Genomic DNA, 24167 nt, shown 5'->3' with positions numbered 1-24167 from the left:
GCATGGGTGGAGGTCATAGTACACCCTTGGGTGTCTGTCCTCAGTTTCCACTTTGTTTTGGGACATGCCACTTTTTTGTTATGTGCTGCTGTGTATGCCAGGCTTACTGGCTCATGAGCTTCCAGAGGAATCTCCTCTCTGCCTCCTGCATACTACCTTGTTTGACTTTATGTGGGTTCTGGGGACTTAAACTCAGATCTTTGGGCTTGCATGGAAGCACTTTGTCCACCAAGATGATGGCTCATTTGAACTATTAGGGACCAGAACATGGTACAGAGAAATTGGAGCATTCCTGCATGTGTACTTGTCAGAAATCAGGAGAAAGCAGGAAGGGCTTCCTGGTGTATGCTCTTATGATCCTCTTTCCCATGGATAAGTGAGAGCAGTAGGCTGCAACTCAACTTCATCATGAGCAGACTCAGGCCATGAGAGTGCAACAGCTGATGGTGGACTAACAATAGTCTAGGAAAAGGAAGTTCTGCTTTGAGTTGCTGCACTACCTTACTGACTGCTGCAGCTGCTCTCATGAGTGCTCAGTCTGGAGGCCAGGCTGCTTTGAACCAGAAGTGCAGTGGGAACTTAACCTCTAATAGAAAGGTAAGCCCATGTGATGGAGACCCGCTCACCTACTGGCCTTACTCCCTGGAAAAGTGACCTTAGTGTATTGGATTTGTTTTGAATCATTTGTACCTTTTAGTTTTCTATTTAAGAAATCTTTTCCAGCCGGGTGGTGGTGGCACATGCCTTTAATCCCAGCACCCAGGAGGCAGAGCAAGGCGGATCTCTGTGAGTTCGAGGCCAGCCTGGGCTACAGAGTGAGTTCCAGGACAGGCTCCAAAGCTACACAGAGAAACCCTGTCTCAAAAAACGGAAAAAAAGAAAAAAAAAAAGACATCTTTTCCAAAACCAAGGTTATTAAGATTTTCTCTCTTGCTTTCTTAGATCCCCACACTAGGAAGTTAAAGTCTCCAAACAGAAATGACAAGGGAAAGGAGGTGCTGACTACCCTGATTTGATAAGTGCAGGCTCTGCGCATGAGTAGTGATATCACATTGTGCCCCATTGGTCTGTATGACTATTACACAGTAATAAAACATTACAAGCAAACCCCAAGGAAAAAGATGCAGTTTGGGTCTTTACATTCATGTCTGCAGTGCACATTCAACTCGTTTAACTTTCCCTTATTTTATTGTAACTCTTAATTGCTTATGTTCTACTTGGAGTTTCATGTAAGCTTTACCCTTTTTTTTTTGTTGCTGTTGTTTTCGCGACAGGGTTTCTCTGTGTAGTTTTGGTGCCTTTCCTGGAACTCGCTCTGTAGCCCAGGCTGGCCTTGAACTCACAGAGATCTGCCTGGCTCTGCCTCCCGAGTGCTGGGATTAAAGGCATGCACTACCACCACTGCCCTGCTAATTTTCACCATCTTTGTATTCATTCATTTATATGAAGTCGCAAATGGATAAGGGGCAAGTGTTGATGCTGGTTTATATTGAGGTACACAAAGAAGAGCCCAGAGTCTACAGAAATCTTGTAACTGCTCTCTGTGTAAGTTAACCAATCTCTGGTTAGCTCATGCCACACTGCATTGGTACTTTGTCAACAAAAGAGCTTCCTCCTATGTTGCCTCTGCCTGTCCCAAGTTGGGCGGATAGTCTCTCTGCCACTGAAAAGATAGTGTAACATGATACAATTGCCTGTGAGTTCATTTATTGGGCAACAGTGCTTCTGATGTGGGCAATCTGAGATCTATCAGTTCCACCAGTGGAGCCCTCTGGTCCACATATCTTTGTTTACATGTGTCGTCATGAGTGATAGCTGCCATTTCTGCAGCATGGGGATTATAGTTCATATTTTGTGAAGCTCAGGTCCAAGGACATTAACACTACACTGTTAGTTAGCAGTGGCCAGGTGAAGAGAAGCCCAAGGACTCGCTATCTCTTGTTTGTGGTCATTGATCTCTGCACTTGGAGAAATGATGCCACATTACCACCTGTGTTGTCAGGCCACTGTCACTGTGTGGTTTCCCTTCTGAAGGCTCTGCTGTCCCTCACACAGAATTGTAGGCCACCACGACCAGCACTTCGTGGTTTCTGTGCTGTATAGGTTTCAGGTTAACCAAAATCATGTTGCCTGTTATTTTACCTATTTCTAGGGGGAAGTCCCTTTAACCTGACTTTATTGGTCTTGCAGGGATCCTAGAGCTCAGCCTTCTACAACAGCTGACCCTAAGTTGCTCTTTTGGTTTCTTTCCCTTCCAGTGGAGGCCATAGTGGAGTTTGATTACCAGGCCCAGCACGATGATGAGCTGACGATCAGCGTGGGTGAAGTCATCACCAACATCAGGAAGGAGGATGGAGGCTGGTGGGAGGGGCAGATCAACGGCAGGAGAGGTTTGTTCCCTGACAACTTTGTAAGAGTGAGTACAAAGCCAAACCCTTTTTCCTGTTTCCTGTGTGGGCTTTGCAGACCAAAAGGCTGTGGGGGGTGACGATAAAGTGCACAGGGCTCTTAGGGGTGTCACTGGCAGCTGGATCTCTTGGGTGATGGAAAGGAGAGCATGTGTAATTTTGCTCCATGGATGTAGGATGCCATTTGTTTTAAAATGACATTTTAAAACCCAGAGTTTACTTTCCTACAATGGTTTATCACTTTTTTGAAAACACTGAGAAAATATAAAAGCCTGTGAAATTGTTTGGTCTATATATTTGTTTATTTGCTTTAAGAGTTTGAAAGGATTATTCCCTTTTTCAGCCGATGCAAAATGGAATTTGAAAGTCAGTTTTGGCCATTTGCATCAGGACCCTCCAGATGAAATGCAGAATCTAAATGATGCTCTTTTCTGCTTTCTCCCCATCCCACTTCATGTCTGTGGAGCACTGAATAAAACCTGTTTCATCAGAAACATTTTAAAACCTGTGCCCTTTGTCAAACTCATTTAGGGCTTAACTAGATAACGTTTTTCTTTCCTGTTAATAAATGATGTGTCTCGACCATTGTAAACAGCAGTGTAGACTTTGGGGTTAAGAAGAGATTGTCTGGAGGCTGTTTCTCATGAGAAATACTAACCAGGTCTAAAAGACCCAGTACCAGAAGCTTCCCATTCCATGCTGGAGAAGAGATGATTGCCCTCCATAGGAAAGCTTCATGTAGAATCCTGGCCTGTAGCTGAATTCTCGATGGTACCAGACCATATTCAGGATAGAACTTGGCCATATAGAACAGGCTCTTTGAGAAACCTTGGACCCAGAGAATCGTGGGTCCCCCTCAAAAGAACTTCAAGGGCTGGGTGGGAAGGCTTTATGACAGGGGGTATTGGTGAAAACCATTTGAATAGCTGCGCAATTCCAGTGCTCGGGCCTCTACCCTGTGGGGATCTAAAAGGAACAGGACTCTAAGTTTTTCTTCAGGGTCTTGCCTCCAAACGATCCTGCCAACCTCTCTTTTTTCGTTGTCTTTTGGTGTTCAGAATGCTGGGGAAATGGGACAGAGTTCGGCTGCAAATATGCTGATAAACACTGCTTTGCTTTCTGTGGTAGGAATGTTGAGCTCATGCTGGAATCAAAGGGCTTCCTCCCATTCTTAGGGTAGAAAAGCACAACTTCTGGGCTAGCCCTGATCGATTCTGCTGATATGTATATGCGAGGTAATTCTTGGGCCTTTCCAAACAAAACTGCCCACTTTGGAAAAGGACTATCTTGAAGTTAGGCCAAAGTTGAATGTGAAAGGAGAGGTTTCCCAGAGGAGGGGCAGTGCTGGGGGTGAAGGGGAAGGAGGGAGCCGGGGAAGAGGGTGTGGCCAAGAGAGTAGAGGACCCTGGGAAGTACAGGGAGCCTTGGGAAAGGGAGGAGTGTGCGAAAGAAGTAGGGCATGGGAAAAGAGGAGGAGCATGGGAAGAAGAGACTCTAGTATGAGCTTCAAGTGTAGAGGACAAGTTGTGTTCTAGAAGTTTTGAAGGTGTCTCATTGACCTAGTGCCTTCTCCCGTCAAACCGCAGATTCATAGAACTGAATTGGAAGACACTGAGTAGACCTGTGGAATTGGTTTGGGGCTCCCTCTCCGTACGCTATGAGGGCTTGTGGAAGGCAGATGGGAAGCAGGGCAGCAATTATCCAGAGTCTCCTCTCTCTGGCAGTGCTGCTGGCCTGGAGAACAGAAGGTGCTTTCCCTGTGAGGGAAGGGTTATATGGGTCTTTTTGACAGGGCATCCTTCATTGCCTGGCCTTGCTGCCTTGGCTTAGACTTGGGAATCCTTAGCTGCAGACCCCTCCATGTGATGGGCCCTGGCTCCAGGATGTGCTAGGGTAAGACAGCAGGGAGGGGGAACACAGAGACCTGGGGCTACTCCTTAGGCTCCTCCTACCTGTGGGGTGGCCCTGGGTTGCCTGTGTCCGTTACCAGAGAAGTGGCTGCTCCTACTCAGTCCTCTCCTCTATGCCTTCTGGGGGCTTTGTCTTTAGCCCTTTGCTACTGTGTTAAGGTTTTTCTATACTTCCTGTTTGAAAAAAAATCTCTTTATTAATCTGGCCCCAGGTTGATCTGAGCCCTGCTGTTTTCTTTTGCAAGCCCAACTACCCCGTTGTCTGTTCTTAGGATTAAATGGCACGGTACCGGCAATCATTGAACACAGTGGCAGCCATCTAGTAAGTGTGCCTTTGGCCCTGTTACCGGGTAAAGGAATGACCCTCTCCCCTGGTTTTTCCTAATCCGTTGTCCCCTCCCCTAGGCTTGAGCCCTTGTTCAGTGAGAGGAAGTTACATTCTTGGGAGGTCCTGGGTCCATCCATGGTAGAAAAAGTAGCAATGTCTGGGGGCGGCGCTGCTTGTGGCTATCACAGTCTAGAGAAACTTCGATTCTTTCAGATGGCTGAGTCTATTTTCAAGTCTTCACCCTTAGGCTTATTATTGAAAACTCAGTAGGTGGATACAAGGGAGTTTAACAACAATCAAGGCTCCCACAGCGAATTTTAAAAAGAAAATGTGTTTTTAAGCAATAACAATCATATTGGCATACATCTGCCAGATTTGAATATTTCATTTAGCTTAAGAATTAATTTGTCTTGGATTGAATTAAGTAATCTTGCGGAGTCCCATCATTTATTTGTGTGCCTCTGTTGATGTTATCAGAGAACTGCAGGAAGTCTTTTCTCAGTTCACTTATCAAATCCCTATTAGAGCAGTCTTTCCTAAAGTGATGGCATCCAGTGACCACCTCTGACTCTGTGTGTTCAGTCTGGCAAAAGAGAATCTCCGCCATCCTCTGGTGTGTATACTCACCCATCCCATTATTAAGAACAGGCCTGTCCTTTTGCCAGCTTTGTGCTTTTTAGTTTTTCCCACGTTTATTTACATTAAATATGTCAGAGGAATCTTTTCAGATCCTTCTTCTCTTTTCCCTCATCCTTCTTTCTCCACTTTTCCTTTTTATAATCTCTCTTTTTATTGTTTGAGAATTGCGTACAAGATATGATGTTTGGATAAAATTCACCCTCTCCCATTCCCTCCCCACCAATTCCTTCCCTACCTCTCCTATTACTTTGCCCTCCCAACTTTAAACGTTCTCTCTCTGTTTTTTTGAGACAAGATTTCACTGTGTAGCCTTGGCTGTTCCAGAACTTGCTATGTAGATCAGGCTAGCCTTGAACTCACAGAGATCTGCCTGCCTCTGCCTCCACCTCCCAAGTGCTAGGATTAAAGACGTGCACCACCACTGCCAGGCTGTTTTTTAAAATCATGGAGTCCATTTACTACTGCCTACATGAACCTCAGGACCAAATCCCTGCAGAAAACCTTCTCTTTCTCCCTCAGCAGCCATCACCGGCTAATAGCTTAAACAGGAGTGGGAGTTAATGCCCCCCCCCTCAGCCATGCTGGTATTCAGATTTCCTTGATCTTATATGCTCAGTCATGGCTGCTTTGAGTTCATGTGTATAATGGTGTTGTCATGTCTGACAAATACTGATTTGGTGCAGGTGTCCAATACCACTGGCTCTTCCAGTCTCTCTGCCCCTCTTCTGTAATGATCTCTAAGCCTCAGGAGCAGGGAAGGTGATAATAGATGTCCCATTGAGGGCGGAGCACTCTAGCCTCTTATCCCCTGCATGCTGATTACTTGTGGGTCTCTGTATCAATCGCCGTACACTGCTTTAGAATATATTTTTCTTTATCTTGTCTCTCTTCAAAAAATGCTAATTCCTTTCAAAAGATAATTTACATAGACTAAAATGCACACATCACTAGCATGCATTATGATTTTTGATTTTACATAAGAATGTACAATATCTATAGCCACTATCTACAGCAATACTGTTTCTGCCATCTCCCACGCCACCAAGTTCTCTTTGCTTTTTTCCCTAGTTAGTCAAGTTTATTGTGATGGATTAGTCTTGCATCCTTGAGCTGGTCATGTAAGTAGGGCTGTAAGAACACTTGTAGTTTACATGTCTCCTTTTGTGTCACAAAATGTTGCATGTATCAGCACTTCATCCTTGCCATGTGGTATTGCATAGAACTTACTGATCTATTTTGTTGTTGTTGATGTTGATGGCTATTTGGGTTGTTTCATTTGTTTTTTTTGTTTTTACACTCTTGTGTGTCTTCTATGGACACAAGTACTCACTTTGTATGTATATAATGTACTTGTAGGAGTGGGAATGCCACCCTTTGATTTCAACCAATAGGGTTTTTTTCTGTTTAAAGAAAGCCAGCACAACTGGGAGTTGATGGTGCATGCCTTTAATCCAAGTACTTGGGACATAGAATATGGCAGGCGAATCTCTGTGAATTTGAGGCTAGCCTGGTCTACAGAGTGAGTTCCTGGACAGTCAGGGACCCTGTCTCAAACAAAATAAAACAAAAAGAAAGCTGGGGCATCTTTAAGGGAGGGGGTGATTTATGTACTTTGAGCCTCTTGTCTGCTACATCCAAGGCCCAGTGAATGAATCACCCCAAATCTTGGTGAGTCTGACTGGTAAGGCGACCTGAAGCACAGAGCTCAGTCTCTTGGAGCTGATTTGATTGGTGGGGCCAGGAACTATCAAAGACTAATCCTTATATTATTAAAAACATGCACACAGAGAACATGTATCTAAGCTTTGTTGGACTCCTTTAATGAGGAAACCAGTGGAATAACAAAACTTGATTTACCGAGGATATGAGGAACTGATTAAAAAGTCAGTGGAATTTTCAAATAAGATTGTAAAGTGAGATTGAAAACTGGCTCATGTCTTAGAGGGCAATAAAATTCTAACCTTTGGAGCTATCATCTCTACCAGAGGAGGAAAAAAAAAGCTGTGGACCATCCTGTGTTTTCTATGAGTATTCTCTGACTTTCGTAGAGCTGTAAAATGTCCTAATAAAATATTAGTCCAGTTTTTATTTCCAGAGAGGCAGATGACTCTCCTGAGGTCTCTCTTAAGAAAATGCATTAACATAATACTATAAGGTCCTATGATCATGACCATGGGCTTTTTTGTTTTGTTTTGTTTTGGCCTAATTTCCAGGTGTGGGTATTGTTTTCTTGAATTGACCATGAAAGACCATAGTATGGTGTACAATATTAGGGAAAAACCAGGGTGAAGCATCATAGTTATTTAATAGAGAAATCTATATCCTTTCTGAGACCTCAAACTACCACATCAAACAGAGGGTAACTGCTATTACAGGCAGATGTGGGCTCTTTCTTTGGATTGAATTATCAATATCGTCCTTTAAAAACCTTACTCTGAGATGCACACAACATTGTGCTTTGAGCATGTCTGGAGTCTCTTGATATGGACTCCCAGGTAGCATATGGCAAAGCGAAGCAGGCCTGAGGCCTGAGACATTTTGTAGTTCACAAGCAGAAAGCAGGAAGCTGTGGTAGGGGTTAAAAGAATATGGTTGTTGATCTTGCCATGCATCTGATACTGTGTGAGGAAGTGAGCTGTTTGTTTTCTTGGCCTGGCTCTGTGTGCCTTCCATGGAAGTCACTGTACATGCCGCCTGCTCCATTGTTGAAAGCTGAAGTGTGTTCACTTGAAGTTTGTAGTCTATGCCTGCTAAGTATAACAGTTCTCAGCTCGATTTCCCATCTCCTTAGTTCTTCCTTGCTGGGTGTTTGAAATCTGTCCTTGGCATATTCAGAACCTTCTTTTTTGTATTTGTATAAAGATTGGCCAATGCCGTCCCTAAATGAGGCAAAGAGCCAATATTCTACATATTTGTGTCACTTTGAGAGAAACCTCAGAGTTTTTCTGCTGTTCTTGATTTAGGAAAGACGCAGGAATCTACTTTAACAGTGGCATGAAGTAGACATTTCCACATTGCTCTTTTATACTGAGCATCATTCTTGGATTTCCCTTTACAAAATGTTTGCTTTTCTTTATACTTCATACCCAAAGGCTATTTATTTTGTGATTTATAACAGTGGTTATTTTCAAGATCCCTGTTGCTTTTCAGAGAGTAGCAGGGGATTCTGCAGGTGCGTTTCATTATGGGCAGAGCCTCTTCTTGCCTTTTATCTTCGGTACTGAGGATGGAATCCAGTCTCACTCGGGCCAGGCAAGTGCTCTACCGTTGGGCTCAACAACCAGCCCTGCAAATGTCTCTTTGTGCTCACATTTCACGGTGAAGTGCCTGGGTATATGAGGGTCTGCTGAACTCTTGGCGTAGACATTTATTGGGTGTCTGTTAGAGAGGACTCTAGCTAGTGGTTAGACACCAAGGGGTATGAGCATAATGAAGACACATTGAGCAGAGTGCCATATTACCACAAATATAACTTCTCCCACAAGGGAAAATGGAGAGCATGTTAGACATTATTCTGCAAAGATGATTGACAGAGGTGTTTCTGATTAAAATGTCACTTGAGAAATTTCCGAGTTTATTCATTAAGCAACTATTTGAACATGCTAGATGAACCCTTTTTAGGCCCCACTTGCTAGCTTACTTTGTGGAATTATAATGGCTGCATTCTACTTAAGGTTTACTGGCTGCCTAGCATCACATACATAATCTGAGTGCAGTGGTCATAATGTAGTGGGCACTTACTGTTTGCCAGGCAGGAAAGAGGCTGAACCCTCCATGTGCATTATTTCAGGGTTTCATGAAATTGTACCATCCTCTGACATAGGTACTGCTTTGATTTAGAAAAAAAAATGCTCAGAAAAGGCAACAAGGTGTATCAACATTAAGGGACTTATCGGCAGCTGCAGGAACTAGTAGGGAACAGGGAGAACTCTGGAATCCAGACAGCTGGCTTGAGAACCTGAGCCACCAATCTGATAGCATTGTCTAGATGGCTGATGTTATTCCTCTATGTCTTTACCACCTGCTGCATTATGCTTCCTCCAGATGTCTTACCAAAAGGAATCAAATCAGATAGCAAACCTTAAAAGAAAAACAGCCTTGGCCTTGTGTAGTGGTGCACACCTTTAATCCCAGCACTAAAGAAGCAGAAGCTGGTGCGTCTATGAGTTCGAGGCCAACCTGGTCTACATAGTGAGTTCCAGGACAGCTAGAACTACATAGTGAGACCCTGTCTCAAGACAAGCCACAACAGTAACTAGGTAGCTTTTATCTACTCATGGGCTTGCACTATTTTCCCTACAGATTCCAAAGTAAGGCAATTAGGGAAAACATTTCATTTTTATTAATTAGTATACTAGTGTGTCATTTTTCAGCACTTAGGATCTGCCCTTCAGTAGGAGCATTACTCGTTTTCCACCCTTAGGACCCTTCAACAGCAAGCCCTCCCAACTCAAATGATCTTTTCACCATTAAACACATAGTTAATTTTCAGAAAAAACTCCTGAGTCCAAGAACTGGAACTGTTGGTGTAACTTTTCTCCCAGTGGCATCCGAGTCAGTCGGGTCTGGAGTAACTACGGCCACATGTGTGATGTGCAAGGGCCCATATCATTGAAATCTTGGGCTCTAACTGTTACAGTACAGGAAGTGGGGTGCATCTTGTGACTCAGGGAGCCCTGTGACCTTAGTGAATTGTAGTCCCCTCACTGAGTTGATTGTGTATAATAGAATCTTACTTCCTTAATGGCAAGATTATCAAATCCTAGCTTAGAAACGAACTTCTGGAGCACGTGCTTTAACCCCCAGATTTCTAGCAGATAACAATGTAAACCGTCTAGGATGTTGCTGTGACCATTACTGGCTATTTAAGCTCTTGAGTGTGGGGCTCCAGCCGAGGACTCCAGCCAGCAGGCTCTGACTTGGCTGTGCTGTATAGGCATGCTGCCTTGTCAGAATTTTGGGGTGGAGGGAGGAGTTGGGATAAGAGACTTCGAATACTTTTTCCAAAGGTTTGTTTTAAAGCCAGGTTATGTAGTGGTTCACATTGGTAATCCCAGCACTCGGGAGGTGGAGCCAGAGGCATCAGGAGTTCAAGATCATCCTCCACTGTGTAGTGAGTTGAATTTCAAGGCCAGCTTGGGCTATGTCTCAAAATGAAACAGCTCAGATGGTTCTGCTACTTAGTAAAGCTTGGTCATTTGTTTTATTCTGTGGCTCTGGTAGGGCAGCACCATCATTTATATCTATATCTCTTATCAAGAACATGAATTGGTAGCTGATTTGAAAATATCATTAAGTTGTTTCTAAAGTATCCTCTCTCTCTATATATATATATACATAAAATATATATTGTATATTATAAAGTAGCTTTATGAGTGGTTGGCATAATCAGTGTGGATATTGTTTAAAAAAAGTCTATACTACATAAAGATCATAGCAACATGTAAATAAATTCTCTCTTAAGTCCAGTAGAATGAATCCAATCAAATGGTAGAATCTCTGGATCAAATCTTTAATTTTCTTCTATTCCTTACTCAGGGGTAGTAAGGTAAGCACATGTCTGGAAATGACCCCCCCCCCAAGGTTCTCCCCCAAATCCTGACAACCTGTGACTGTGAAATGTGATCACTTGCGATCAATCGTGTTGTACCGAATGGCACAGCAGACCTGAAATGGGAGGTCATCTGGTGGCCCTACTACATGACGGAGAGGAAGGCAGACGCCACTGAAGAAGGGGGTCACGTGAGGAGCGCAGCAGCAACCTGTCGAGCAGGAACAGACTTTAGTCACGGAGGAAATGAAGGCTTCAGACGTACAGTCACAGAAACTAGATCCTACAAAACAACCCAAGAGAGTTTGGCAATGCATTCCTCAAGCCTCCAAATAAAAGTTCAGCCTGGTTGGCAGCTTAAAATGGCTGTGTGTCACCCGGAGTGGAGCCTACTAGCATTTCTGACCTCCAGAACTCCCAGATAGCAAATGGATGCTGTTTAAAAATGGATAGCAATTGATCTGAGGGGAGGTTCTCTGACTCTTGTCACTGAGTGCCATGGGGAAACCATGGCAGCCCTCAGGTTTCAAGTACTGTACAATACATTGTTATTAGCGTCACCATGCTATACATTGGGTCTCTAGAGTTTATTTTGTACCAGTATCTCCCCTTTTCTACAAGACTGTCTTTGATCAGGAACTCCTTGGCTATTAGGGTGTCTGGGACTGGTGGGCATCCCAGCTCTATCTATACTACCCTACGAGTCTGCCCTTTCACTGCTAAAGATGAAAGGCCGCCAAGGAGACTCCCCTACCCCTGACTCCACTGCAGCTTCTGATGGCTGACAGCACCCAGCTGCCAAAACACCAGGATCTTTCCCAGGATCTCAGAGTGCCTTAATATTGGCCTTAGTGGCTAGTGTGTGAACTGACTAGTGTAAACCAAACGGCCTTCTAAGCTGTTCTGCATCACAAGTCAGGGAGGTGACAGGTAAGAGAAGCAGCTTTCTCATTGCTGAACACAAATTATCTAGAAATGTGTTATTTGATTTCTAAGGGTTTTGCGACTTTTCTGGTGTCTTTGGTTGTTGACTTTCAGATTGATTGTATTATGACTAGATATATACTCTGTATGATTTCAAGTCTTTTAAACAGGCTGAGGTTAGCTCATTTATTATCATTATCATTATCATTATCATTATTATTATTATTATACAAGGTAAGGTCTATAAATACTTTAAAGGAATGTATGCTATGCTGTATAAGGGTGGAGTAGTCTATGAAATTCGAGCTGGAACCTTTGGGTTGATCGTGTTGTTTAGTTCTGAATCTACATTGCTTTCCCACACAGTACTTCTGTCAAGTACCGAGAAAAGTGATACTAAAGTTTCCATCTGTAATTGTTAACTTGTCTGTGTTTCATTTTATCCTATCTTTTTTTTTTTTTTTTTTTTTTTGGTTTTTCAAGACAGGGTTTTTCTGTGTAGTTTTGTGCCTTTCCTGGAACTTGCTTTGTAGACCAGGCTGGCCTCGAACTCACAGAGATCTGCCTGCCTCTGCCTCCCAAGTGCTGGGATTAAAGGCATGCGCCACCACTGCCCAGCTCATCCTATATGAATTTGCTCACTGACTTGTTTCCTAATAAATACCTCATAAAGTGAAATTATCGTAAATCAAAAATACATTTAATTTAGCCGGGCGGTTGTGGCGCACGCCTTTAATCCCAGCACTCGGGAGGCAGAGCCAGGTGGATCTCTGTGAGTTCGAGCCAGCCTGGCTACCAAGTGAGTCCAGGAAAGCACAAAGCTACACAAGAAAACCTGTCTCGAAAAACCAAAAAAAAAAAAAAAAAAAATACATTTAATCTACTTGACTTATAAAACATCAGTAACCAAGTGTACTGAAGACTATCAATTGTTTACCCTCCTGATCATGTGTCTGACTGAGAGCCGTGACTCACTGCCACTGCTTACCCTTGTGACAGAGTATTCTGCTGCACGTCACTCAGCAAAAGATAAAACCCCAAGATCGGAAATACATTTTCAGCTGAATTCGATTGTTTTCTTTTTCTTACTTTCTTTTCTTTTCATTTTTTTTTTTTTGTTATTTGATTTTTCAACACAGTTTCTCTGTGTAGCCCTGGCTATCCTGGAACTCACTTTGTAGACCAGGCTGGCCTTGAACTCACAGAGATCCACCTGCCTCTGCCTCCTGAGTGCTGAGATTAAAGGCGTGCGCCGCCGCCGCGCCGCGCCGCCGCGCCGCCGCATGGCTTCCTGTCATTTTTTAAATTATAAGGTGAACCACCATAAACCAGGAATCTATTGCATTGTGAAGCTCCATTTTTAATTTCAAAATTCATCATATATAAAAATTATATACATAAAATGTGCTTTGCTCATAGTTTTGATTATATTTTCCACTATCCTCTTTTATCCCTCGCCCCTCCTACCGTTTCTAGAGCTTTTTTGTGTATATACACACATGTGGGATTGGTAGTTGTTCTTGGGGAATCAAGTCTTTATCATTATTCAGCTTTTTCTTAGCAAAAACTGAAACTGTCAAGTCCAAAAGAACCTGGGGACAAATGGCTAACTGGTGCCTATTAGCGTACCAAAGCACATGCTGCCCTCCAGGATTTCTCAGCTGGAAAATACCTGTTACGGAATCCATGCTGGCGTCTTAGCTCCTCTGAGCTCTTCTTACCCCTTCCCTTCCCCTAAACCTCTCCAGCTCATGGGCTTCCCTTCCCCCGGCTCCTCATTCCTGTAGACCCTTGCCATTTTGGCCAGGCTCTCTTGCTTTGCTTGGTCCTCTTGGCCCCCTCTCTTTGCTCTCTCTCTCTCTCTTTGAGCTCTCTCTCTCTCTCTCTCTCTCTCTCTCTCTCTCTCTCTCTCTCTCTCTCTCTCTCTCTCTCTCTCTCTCTCTCTCTCTCTCTCTCTCGTCTTCTCTTTCTCTCTTGTTCCCCTCTCATGGCCTGCTCCATTCTGCTGGTCATGGGTTTGTTGTTGTTGTTGTTGTTTTGGTTTTTCGAGACAGGGTTTCTCTGTATAGTTTTGGAGCCTTTCCTGGAACTCACTCTGTAGATCAGGCTGGCCTGGAACTCACAGAGATCCTCCTGCCTCTGCCTCCCGAGTGCTGGGATCAAAGACGTTGCGCCATTGCTGCCCGGCATCTGCTGGTCATGTTCAGTCTACGTTTTTTCCCTCTGGCTGTTCCTCCCTTGTATCCACAATAAAAACTTTCTCTTCAAGCACACCTTGGAGCTGTCATGACCTCACATTATACAGTGTCCCTCTGCTTGCTAATAACTCCTCAGCTAGGGACAGGAGTTCACGCTCACCTCCCCTCTCCATTGCTGGGTATTGTACATGCTAACACAGTGCTGTGGATGCCTCTGAGCAGCTGCCCTGATGTATCCAGAAGACACTGTCCCTGTAGTCATTCACCACCTGTGGCTCATCCTCTCTCCACCCACCTCTTCTGCAATGATTGCTGAGCCTTGGGAGGAGGGGTTGCTGTATATATGTTCTATTGTTAGCAATAAGTGATTAGGAGTCATTTTATGTTATATCCATTTAGCAGATTTTAGCAGGTTCGCCCCTAGAGCTGATGGCATGTCTAGCCGTAGGTTCTTGGCCTGATAAAGGGTTTCATCTGGTGGAACAGGAGATAAATCCAACCAAAAAGGAGTTTGTTACTTCCCTGTCAAGTCATTGGTGTAGTTTGCGGGGCTCACAGCTGGCTAAGATGATTATTTTCCTCTTCTAGTCACACGCATAACAACTTCTAGCACTGTGGAAGCTAGCCGGCTCTTTCAGCTAGACTCATTGCTTAGTAAGCTCCCTCCATCCACTGCTGTCCCCCTGACCAGCCAGCAGCACCAGGGCCAGAGATGCATGCCGCCAACCCCGGCTCCAGCATGGGTGCTGGGAGTCCAGACTCAGGGTCTCATGTTTGCCCAGCTAACACTTTGCCCATGGAGCCATCCCCCTGGCCCACTGAATTCTGTGGTTTTATACGACAAAGCCACTGTCACTCCAATCTTTCTTAATAAGTAATATCTCACTTGCTTTTTCTTTGTCATTGATTTTTATGAGTTTGAGTGTGAAATTCCTGGACAAAATTTTCTTTGAGTTTATCCTGTTTAGATTTTTGCACAGCTTGTGATTCTGGAAGTTTATACCTTTTGCCAAATCTAGTGAGTTGTCACCCATTATTTGTTTGAATTGCTCTTCCCATACTCTTATTCTTCTGGAATATAAGGATACAAACATTAGACTTTTATGTTGTCTATGAATGTCTATGTCCATGAATGTCTGAGGCTACTTTCTGTCTGCTGTTCAGACTGAATACATTTTATTGATGCATTGTCAAGTTCGTTGGTTATTTCTGGTGTCACACCTAATCGATTACTGAACTTATCCACTAGGCTTTTAAATTTGACTATTCTTGCAGTTCTATACTTCTATTTTTTGCTGCTATTTTCTAAATTTTCATTTCTAGTTGCTTTTATTTTTTTGAGACAGAGTCTCACTGTGCACTCCTGGCTGTCCTAAAACTTACTATGCAGACCAGGCTGGCCTTGAAGACACAGGGATCCTCCTGTCTCTGCCTCCTGAGTGCTGGCATTTAATGTATGTGCTACTACATCCAGTCATGTCCCCCCCCTTTAGAGACAGGGTTTCTTTGTGTAGCCCTGGCTGTCCTCGAACTCACTCTCTAGACCAGGCTGGTCTATGAACTCACAGAGATCTGCCTATGTTTACCTCCTGAGTGCTGGGATTAAAGGTGTGCGCCATCACTGCCCAGCTCAGTCAAATATTCTTTAAAAACTTTGTTACATTTCTTTATTTGTATGTGCTACCAACCCTGGCTCTAAGATGTTGGGGTGTTGGTTATGGAACTTAAAAGACAATTTTCTGGAGTCACTTCTCTCATTCTACCACGTGGGAGTGGTAGATCTGTCAATTAGCTCGATGCCAATAAGCATCTCATAATCTATGCATCCAATATTCATATTGTACATCCTATATAGTTTTCATTTGTCAATCATATATCCATAAGATTGGAAAAAATAAGTGGTAAACGTTGTCTAGCCCTGGTTACCCCTATCCATTTCCGTGCACAGTTGAGGGCTACAGCTAAGAAAACAAACTGAAAGCTGGGACCCACACTGGAGGTGCAAGCTGTCCTGTAGGACACGTGGGCAGTGTCGATGGCTGCAGGGCTACCAAGCAGACTTTTGATTTCACTGTAGTCTCTCAAGTCACAAGGGGATTTGAAATGACAGATGTCCCAATCTCCCCGGAAGCCTGGGAGTCAAGTTCAACATCTTCGTGCTGGTGAGGCAGATGAGATGAGAGGTTATAAGGGAACTTCTGGGAGAGTGCAGCTGCAGATGTGGATGTCTCTCCAGTGGGGAGGCCCAGCATGCTGGAAGGACAAAGCCTGCTTCCCTGGTTCTCCCTAGCTCTCTGTCTCTCCCATCCCCCACACGATTTGTGGAAAGAGGGCGATGAAGTCAGCCTGTTCTTTTTTGCTTGGAGCTGCCTGTTTTGCTTATCAAAGGCAGGGGCATTTCTTTTATTGTTATACTTCCCTTCAAGACCAAGTTTTTCTCCAGAAGACTGAGAGAGAAAGAGAAGGGGGCGGGCGTTTAATGCGCTTCTGGGAGTCTGAGCACACAAAGCAATTGGGCTTGCCTCAGTTTGGAAGCTGAGAAGTTGTTCAAGCCAAACCACATCCTGCCCAGGGGTTCAGGAGGCAGGTGGTCCCGGATGGAGGTCTGGGGGACTGGGAACTGTGTGAACCCCCTGCTCAGTGTGTGGGGACGACCTTGTCACCAGGTCCCCTTGACACGGACCTTCTCTTTTGTGTAGGCTGCCCAGCTCACTGGTTACCAGTCAGGGCTGCGCTCTTGCTCTGATTCCAGCTGTGGCTGGGCTGCAGAGCAGCTGCGCACAGGTGCTTCTGCTGTAGCTCTAGAGGAAGTACTTCGCTGGCTGTAAACAACCCATGGTCAAGGGCTGCGATGTCAGATTGCAGCTTGCTGTCATCGGTGTGATGGGAGCCTCCTCAAATCCGGAGTCAGGTTTTGAAAAAATACACTGTGGAAGAAAATACATTTTAAAAGGCATTCTTAATAATTACTAAATGTACATTATGGTCAGGGTTACACTAAAATATAATTGGAACCGATGAAGTGTTAAACGTGAGCATTTTTTTTTTTTTTTTTTTTTGCTGGGCTGTGTGTGTTTGGATGGTATTTCATTATCTGCAGTGTCACGGGGTTTAGTTTCTGACTGACCAGATACGGTTCATAGTAAAGAAATGACGTCTGAAATCAACACGGACAGATGGTGGGCAGAAGACACATGGCAGTTGTTTAAAACCATAGACATGATCAAGTGATGGCTGCTAAACTTACAGTCCTGCTGTGTTGTATCGGAACTTCATGGGCACGCTGGGAAAGGAACCAGGTGGATAGCTGCTGCTGTGCAATTGCTGGTGAATAGCCTGGCTCACGCTCACCATTCAATCTCTAACCATTTTTCTCAGCTGACAAGTCAGGAGTGTGTGCACATTTTCTTTCTTACCAATATTTTCAGTTGTGATTAAAATTTTTTTTGGCGGTGCTAGGGATGGAACGCTGAGCCTGGCACATGTTAGGTAAGTACTAAACAACTGTGCTCCATCTCTGAGTCCTCTGTCCTGATCTTGAAATTACAGTAATTGCCAGCTTGCCGGTAAGAAATACACTTACCATATGAATCTCCACTCCTCTGTGTTAAATGGGCGATTACATCAGGCTTTTGAGGCAGGTATTATGAACTCAGAAAAATTTGAATTGGAGGACATCAGCTTTGTGTGGTTTGAAATGTGGAGCATCATTTTCTGCGTGCATTCCCGTTTCTTCCGGGGACGGCCCTGTTATTTAGTTCAAAATGTCACACTACAGCAGATCTCTTTAGTGCGTATAATCCAGGCAATTATGGTGTGGGCTTCTGCAGCCAGTGGTAGTTAAAATCCATATACCTCACTCCTTTTTTTAGCTTCGGATGCTTTTTTATTCAATTTAACTCATCCTTTAATTTTAAAACTTGAATTTGAATGGGTTCCATTAACAGATATTTTAAAGTGACAATCAAGTCTCGGGTGCTGCCAACTCAAAGCTGCACACAGTCCCCAGCCCTCAAGCTAGATAGGAAATCAATTTCAGGCGGGTTGCAACTGCAGTGCAGAGATACAGCTGATTTGTAAACAGCCCTTGTATCAACATATCACAGTTGACAAGCCACAGGGAAGTGTGTGATCTTGCTATCTAAATGGCAGCCCTGATTGCAAATCCACGTAGAGTGCATCTCCCAGGGCCACACAGGATAATTAAAGCCACAGATCATCATTGGTAGATGATTATGGATTACCTCATTACAGACAAACTTAGGCCTGCCTTCATTCATTATACTGAAAGGTGAACGGGGGAGGATTCAGTTTACCCAAAACTATGTTCAATTTTCCCCATTTCAGTTGGAATATACAAGTGCATATTAAATTGTAAACACAGTTCAAAGTCATTCTCCCTTTAATGAAATTCACCATAGGCCATGCTTGCCATTCAGGAATGGACTGGAGGCACTGAGTTCCTCCTGACTCTGTAACCTTCCCCTTTTGGTCCCCATGGCAGGGATTTGTAGGCGATTCTTGCCATCTTTTGCTTCCCAGGGAGTCTAGAATGGTCTTTGGTCACAGAATGAGTATGTTAAATATTTATCTAGTTTAATTGAATTTAATATTGATATCCTTAAAACTAACTTGTAGGTTTGGAGTTATTAAATGTGCTACTTTTTTAATAGCGGATGATTTATTTGCTATTGCCCGAGCTAGTGAATTATTTAAGTAAAAGAGGAAGTTCTTTCCTGGTGCAGATCTTACCAAACTGGTGCCACTTTCAACTCCATATTATTACTGAGTACAGTAAGTGAAGAATGTCGGGAAGAGGACTGAGGTGAGCCAGAGGTTCAGACTATGTAGCTACTAGGTGCAATATAACGAATGTATTGCAGTCTGGAGCTGGTACTTGTGGCTGACCCAGGGTCTGCCTGTAGGTTCATTTTTAACTTTCAACTTTTATGAAGATCAACAATGATGTTTAGATATTGGTTCAGAGAAGAGTGAACTAGCATGTGCTACTTTCATATTATTGATTTTTCAACATGTGCATTTGAAAATAAATTTATTCTCTTTGAGAAATTATTTTTTCGATTTCAACCTCTTTCACTTCTTTGACACTAAAATGTAATGGCGTATTGGACAGTTTCTGCTCTTCAGAATGAAGTCTGAGGTGTTGCCAAAAGTATAGGTTGTGGAGCTAGTGAGGCAGGCGCTCAGCAGGTGAAGCATGCTGACTGGGGTTCAGTCCCTGGGGCCCACGTGGCGGAAGCAGGGAACCAGCTTCTGAAGTTGTCCTGTGGCCTCCACACTGGTGCCATGACACCTGTTTACCTTTACACACACACACACACACACACACACACACACACACACAGACAGAGAGAGAGAGAGAGAGAGAGAGAGAGAGAGAGAGAGAGAGAGAGAGAGAATTTTTTAAAAATGTCCAGGTTAGTTTTGTAGCTTAGGTGATCTTTGTAAATTATTGTATTTATGTTCCGGTCTGCCATGGCCACCCACACCATACTTTCATAGTATGAAATGGTTCTGAACTGTTAAACTAGACAAGGGAATGACAATGTAGCCCACATCTAGCTATTTGCTGCCTAGTTTAATCCAATTGCTACCACATTGTTGACACACTTTTGATTCTTTTAAAAATAAAGTAGACTTACAGTTTCAGCTCAGAGATGTACAGAGCTGCAAACATGTCCCTCCCACACTTCAATAAAAACCAGACTGGTAATTAACAAGAGAACTCAGTTCACAGAGCAAATAGCCATTTTGCAATCTGGAGAGGAGCAGGTGCTTTCTGAGACACAGGAGAAGACTCGAGCGTTGGCTGCAGGGGCAGAAGCCACCAGATGCAGAGAAGTAGGTAGGAAGAGTAAGCTAGAAAATATGACAAATGGCTGGGGCTGAGTGTGGGCTGGCTGCTTCTCCTGGGGGCAGCGGCCAGGGGAGGGGCTCTACCCCTTCACAGACTTTCCTGCAGGAGCCTCGCCTGGAGTCAGGAGTACTAGGGAGTCACAGAAAGCTCACTGTGCTGGCTCAGGAGCCACGGAGAAATCCAGACTCTGCTCCCTTAAGGAGAAAAAAAAAAGAGGCTAATTTGTGCAGAGGAAGGGCACAGTGTAAGGTGAAACGCCACTGCAGCTGCTTGAAGGGAACTCTCCCAGCCCCCACTTCTTCCTCTACCACCCCACCTCACCTAAAAAAGTTTTACTCTGCGAGAAGCAGAGCTTTAAGCAGAGATAGACTGATGCTGGGGAGAGCCATGGCCTCTGGGGGATGGGCTGGGACTCACGCTGTAGCCCCGGAGGAGGAGCACAAACAGCTGTAGACTGTACACAGGCCCTCCATCTAGGCCAGATGGCGACACATAGAATATTTGAGGACTACCCTCTTCATCCCACAAGCATGTCTCAAAGCCCAACACCACCCAACTTCTGTTTAGGGTAACACAACACCCCACACCATGAGTGTGTTGATCTCAACATCTACCGCTTTGCACAAAATGCTCAACTTTCAACCCCAAATTTCAAAATATGGCGAAGAAATAGAGTCTAAAGGATGGAAGCAGTCCCTGAGACCAGATGCAGAGCCAGTGTGGCTGTTGGAGCTATTGAACCGTACACACATGCATTACCTAGCTGTGTCCTCCAAGGTCCCCAGGTGCCAGGTGCTGTTTAGGACGCCAGTTTTAGAACAGGCATAACAAAGTCTGAGGGCCTGGCTGAAAGGCAGAAAGAGGGCAGAGAGCATAACTGCAGACGAGCCAGAGAGAATTATAGTTGAAGCATGCAGTGAAGAAATGTCAGAGGGAAAAGTCCAGAGTGGCTGGTGGAGTGTCGTTCAGCTGGCTCCAGGAATCAGTAGGGAGGAACTCGTCTCGCAGGGGATGTGATATTATTAGACCACGCAAGTGAGTGATGAAGAGGGACCTGCCACTGCTAAGAACGACTTGGGGTACGAGAGCAAGCATTGTAGTGAGGCATGAACAGGGTTGGAGTTTTTGTATGACGTGAGTGCTTTTGAAGTCAGGTGTCAGGGGCACAGTGCATTTGTGGCCCTGTCCTGGCTCACCTAGGGGGGAGAAAGTGGGTGGCTTTTTCCCATTTGCTTCAATCTCTTTCTTGGAATGCATGTAGAAATTCGTCCTCTCTGCTCCCGTTTTTCGTGGAGGAGGGTATATTATAACCTCCACCTCCTTCGTCACCACCTCAGGACCTGGGAATGGGAACTGGCTGTTGGGAGCAGAAACATTCTTTAGCCATTAAAATGGTAGTGCCTCTTGCCATAATTGTAAAGGGTTTACATTGCTTCAACTAAGAAACCTTCCATCTATCCCTGCCCTAGGTAGTGGTTATTATAACATTGCAGGTGGGAACTGAAGCCTGAGGACTTACCTGGCTTGACAGAGATTGACATTCTGTTATGGATCCACCTTAGTGTTAGAAGTCTGCTAGCCTAACCTCCCAGGATTGAACTGGAAGAACTATGTAGAAGGTTGGGCTTTTGAAAAATAGATTTTGATGCGTGGCGGTGGCACATACCTTTAATTCCAGCACTTGGGAGGTAGAGGCAGGTGGATCTCTGTGAGTTTGAGGCCAGCCTGGTCTACAGAATAAGTTTCAGCACAGCCAGAGCTACACAGAGAAGCCCTGCCTTGAACCCCTCTCTGAAAGATTTTATTTTAGTTCTAATTATTTCTGTATGTTTGTAGGTATGTGCATATGAGTGCAGGTGTCCATGGAATCCTCTTGAGCTAGAGTTACAGGTGGTTGTGAAGCTGCTGACTTGTGTGCTAGGATCTAAACTTGGGTCCCTTGCAATAACAGTCTATGCTTTTAACCTTTGAGCCATCTTTCCAGCCCCCCCCCTTTTGAGATAGAGTCTCATATTGATGTTGAGCCTGTTACGTAGCTGAGCTAGCCTTGAACCTCTTGAACCCCGATTCTCTTGCCTTTCCCTCCCAAGTGCTAAGGTTACAGGTGTTCACCAGCACATCCAGCTGGAAGAATGGACAGTAGAGGCCTCGGAGGAAGAGAAAACCAAAAACCAACTGCAGAAATCGGGTTGAATTCTGTGGTTAGTAAGTCTTTGTCAAAGCATCGACCACTGGAGCTGCCTGGGCAATGGATTGGATAAGCACAGGTTCAACAGTGTGGCACTTGCTCATTTGTCCTGAAAACTTGGGAATAGGTGAAAGTGGACAGCTGAAATAGTTGACAACATCACAGCCCCTCTGCTGCCTTCCTGTCGCCAACATTACTATATAGCATGGAGACTGGGAAGGCAACATCGCCTGACACTTTCCTACCCAGAGCATTCTGGGACTCAGTTTTTGTGAATTTACTATCTATTAAGTAACTGGTACTGGTTTGCTGTTTTATGGACAACAGTTTTTACCTGCTCAGATACATGTCATACTTTTCTAGGTTAGTGGTTATTTTCTGGGAATAAAATAGGTATATTATAAATAATCACATTAAGGTTACAATTGGGGAAGAAATTAGTTATGTTGGATGAGGGGGGTGACTATTGCCTGGTAATATAGTTCAGGGAGCATGTGCTTAGCATGTGTGAGGTGTTGGGTTCCATTCCTACTATGGCGGGGGTGGGGAGGGAGGAAGGAACTTTCTTACATCTTTCTTTCTATACCAAAAGCTGGTGTTTGGTAATCACAGATTATTCATAGAAGAAAATACAATGTTTGCGGCATGCTTTCTAGTCCACAGTGATGACTGAACAGTGACAGGTGCAGAGTTGAGATCTCTGGATGGTTCATGAGCTTGCATGATAGGAGAGGAAACATAGTAAACCTTTATTTAGTGCTTGCCATGAACCAGAGAAGTGAAGCAACTTGTCCAGGGGAGCACACGTTGTCAATGTTAGCTGTGGATTTGAGTCTGTGGGTAGTTCAACTCCAGTTTCTGCTTTACCCCTCATTGTATCATGGCAGAGCGTAGTCTGGGTGGCCTCTACTACGTTAAAAAGACAACCCCCAAAGCAGATGGTAATCAATTAGCATTAGGGGTACCTAAAACTATCAGGTTCTGATAACCTACTGGGAATCTTGGCTGAGCTCTGAATAGGGTGCTGTGAGATTTTTTTTTTTTAAACACAGCTGCATCTCGACTGAAGCCACAACTTCCTGCAAATGCCCTATGATGTTACTTGAAGAAAAGAAATGAGCATATGAATTTTTAAAACGTTTCTTCAAGTATATTGATTTTTTTTTATAAATGGATACAATTAGTAGTTCTCATTAATTCCAAGAAGTATTTCTCCTGGAATGTTTTGATTCCACATAAAGCACCTTAATACTGAAAGAGTTTCCAGGTCTTCCTTGACTGTCTAGGACTTGAATGTGACTAATGGTTTTAGGCATGCACAGTAATGCAAGGGTTGGTGCCGCCAGCACAAATGGAAAAACGCATCACTTTAATTGAAAAAACAGGCTGTCACTTTACACTTCACCGGAGCAGTCAGATTTTCTGGGAGGGTGGGAAGGGGTGGAGCAGGACTGAGCGCAGCCATTTGTTGACAAGATGGCTGGGGCTGGAGTACTTGCCTAGCACGTGAGCGGCCTTGGGTTCTATCCCCCCCCTGCACTACACACAAAGGGGTTCACAGGGGGAGGAGCTGGAGCAATGGTGGAGCCCCGGATGACTGACTCAGTGGTTAGGAGCACTGACTGCTCTTCCAGAAGATCCAGGTTTGATTCCCAGCACCCACACATTGGTTCACAACAGTCGGAAACTCCAGTTCTAAGGGTTACGATGCCCTCTTTGGCCCTCTGCAGGCACTGTATACATGTGGTGAACAGAAATACATGCAGGCAAAACATGCATAAATACAAAATAATAATAATAATTTAAAAACGTTCCAGAGGGCACTGCAGTGTGCCTTTTGATCTGTTCTACCACTTGTGAAGGAGCAAGCAACAAAATCCCACCATATTCTGTAGCCAGATGAAGGGATAGCCCGATTTCCCCAAGCTTTGAAGTGTGCCTTCCTGGGATCTTGTGAAATGTATATTTTGATGGCGTCTGGGCTTGGGAAAGGGTTACTGACCTTCTAATCCAGTCTCAGGGATCTCAGGAGAGTTTAAAAAGCGGTTTCCCAGGGCTGTGCCAGACCCATTGAATTAGAGACTCTGGGAAGGAGACAGGCAGGTACTTGTGGGGCGGGGGAGGGGCTGGGAGGGGAGGAAGC

At 44.3% G+C, this 24167-nt stretch overlaps 1 protein-coding gene across 6 annotated transcripts in view; it reads left to right on the top strand.

Moving 5' to 3' along the window:
* The window catches only part of Sh3kbp1 (SH3 domain containing kinase binding protein 1), a 344717-nt gene that overhangs the window by 48355 nt on the left and 272195 nt on the right, over positions 1-24167 (top strand). For all 6 annotated transcript variants that reach the window (XM_028873246.2, XM_028873244.2, XM_028873247.2 and 3 more), the window contains exon 2: positions 2259-2416. In XM_028873246.2, coding sequence (XP_028729079.1) covers positions 2259-2416 — 158 coding nt within the window. The remainder of the gene's footprint in view (positions 1-2258; positions 2417-24167) is intronic.

The sequence above is a fragment of the Peromyscus leucopus genome, chromosome X, assembly GCF_004664715.2.
Source record: "Peromyscus leucopus breed LL Stock chromosome X, UCI_PerLeu_2.1, whole genome shotgun sequence".
NCBI lineage: Eukaryota > Metazoa > Chordata > Mammalia > Rodentia > Cricetidae > Peromyscus > Peromyscus leucopus.
Note: the sequence above shows the minus strand (reverse complement) of the source record. Positions and strands in the feature narration are given on the sequence as shown.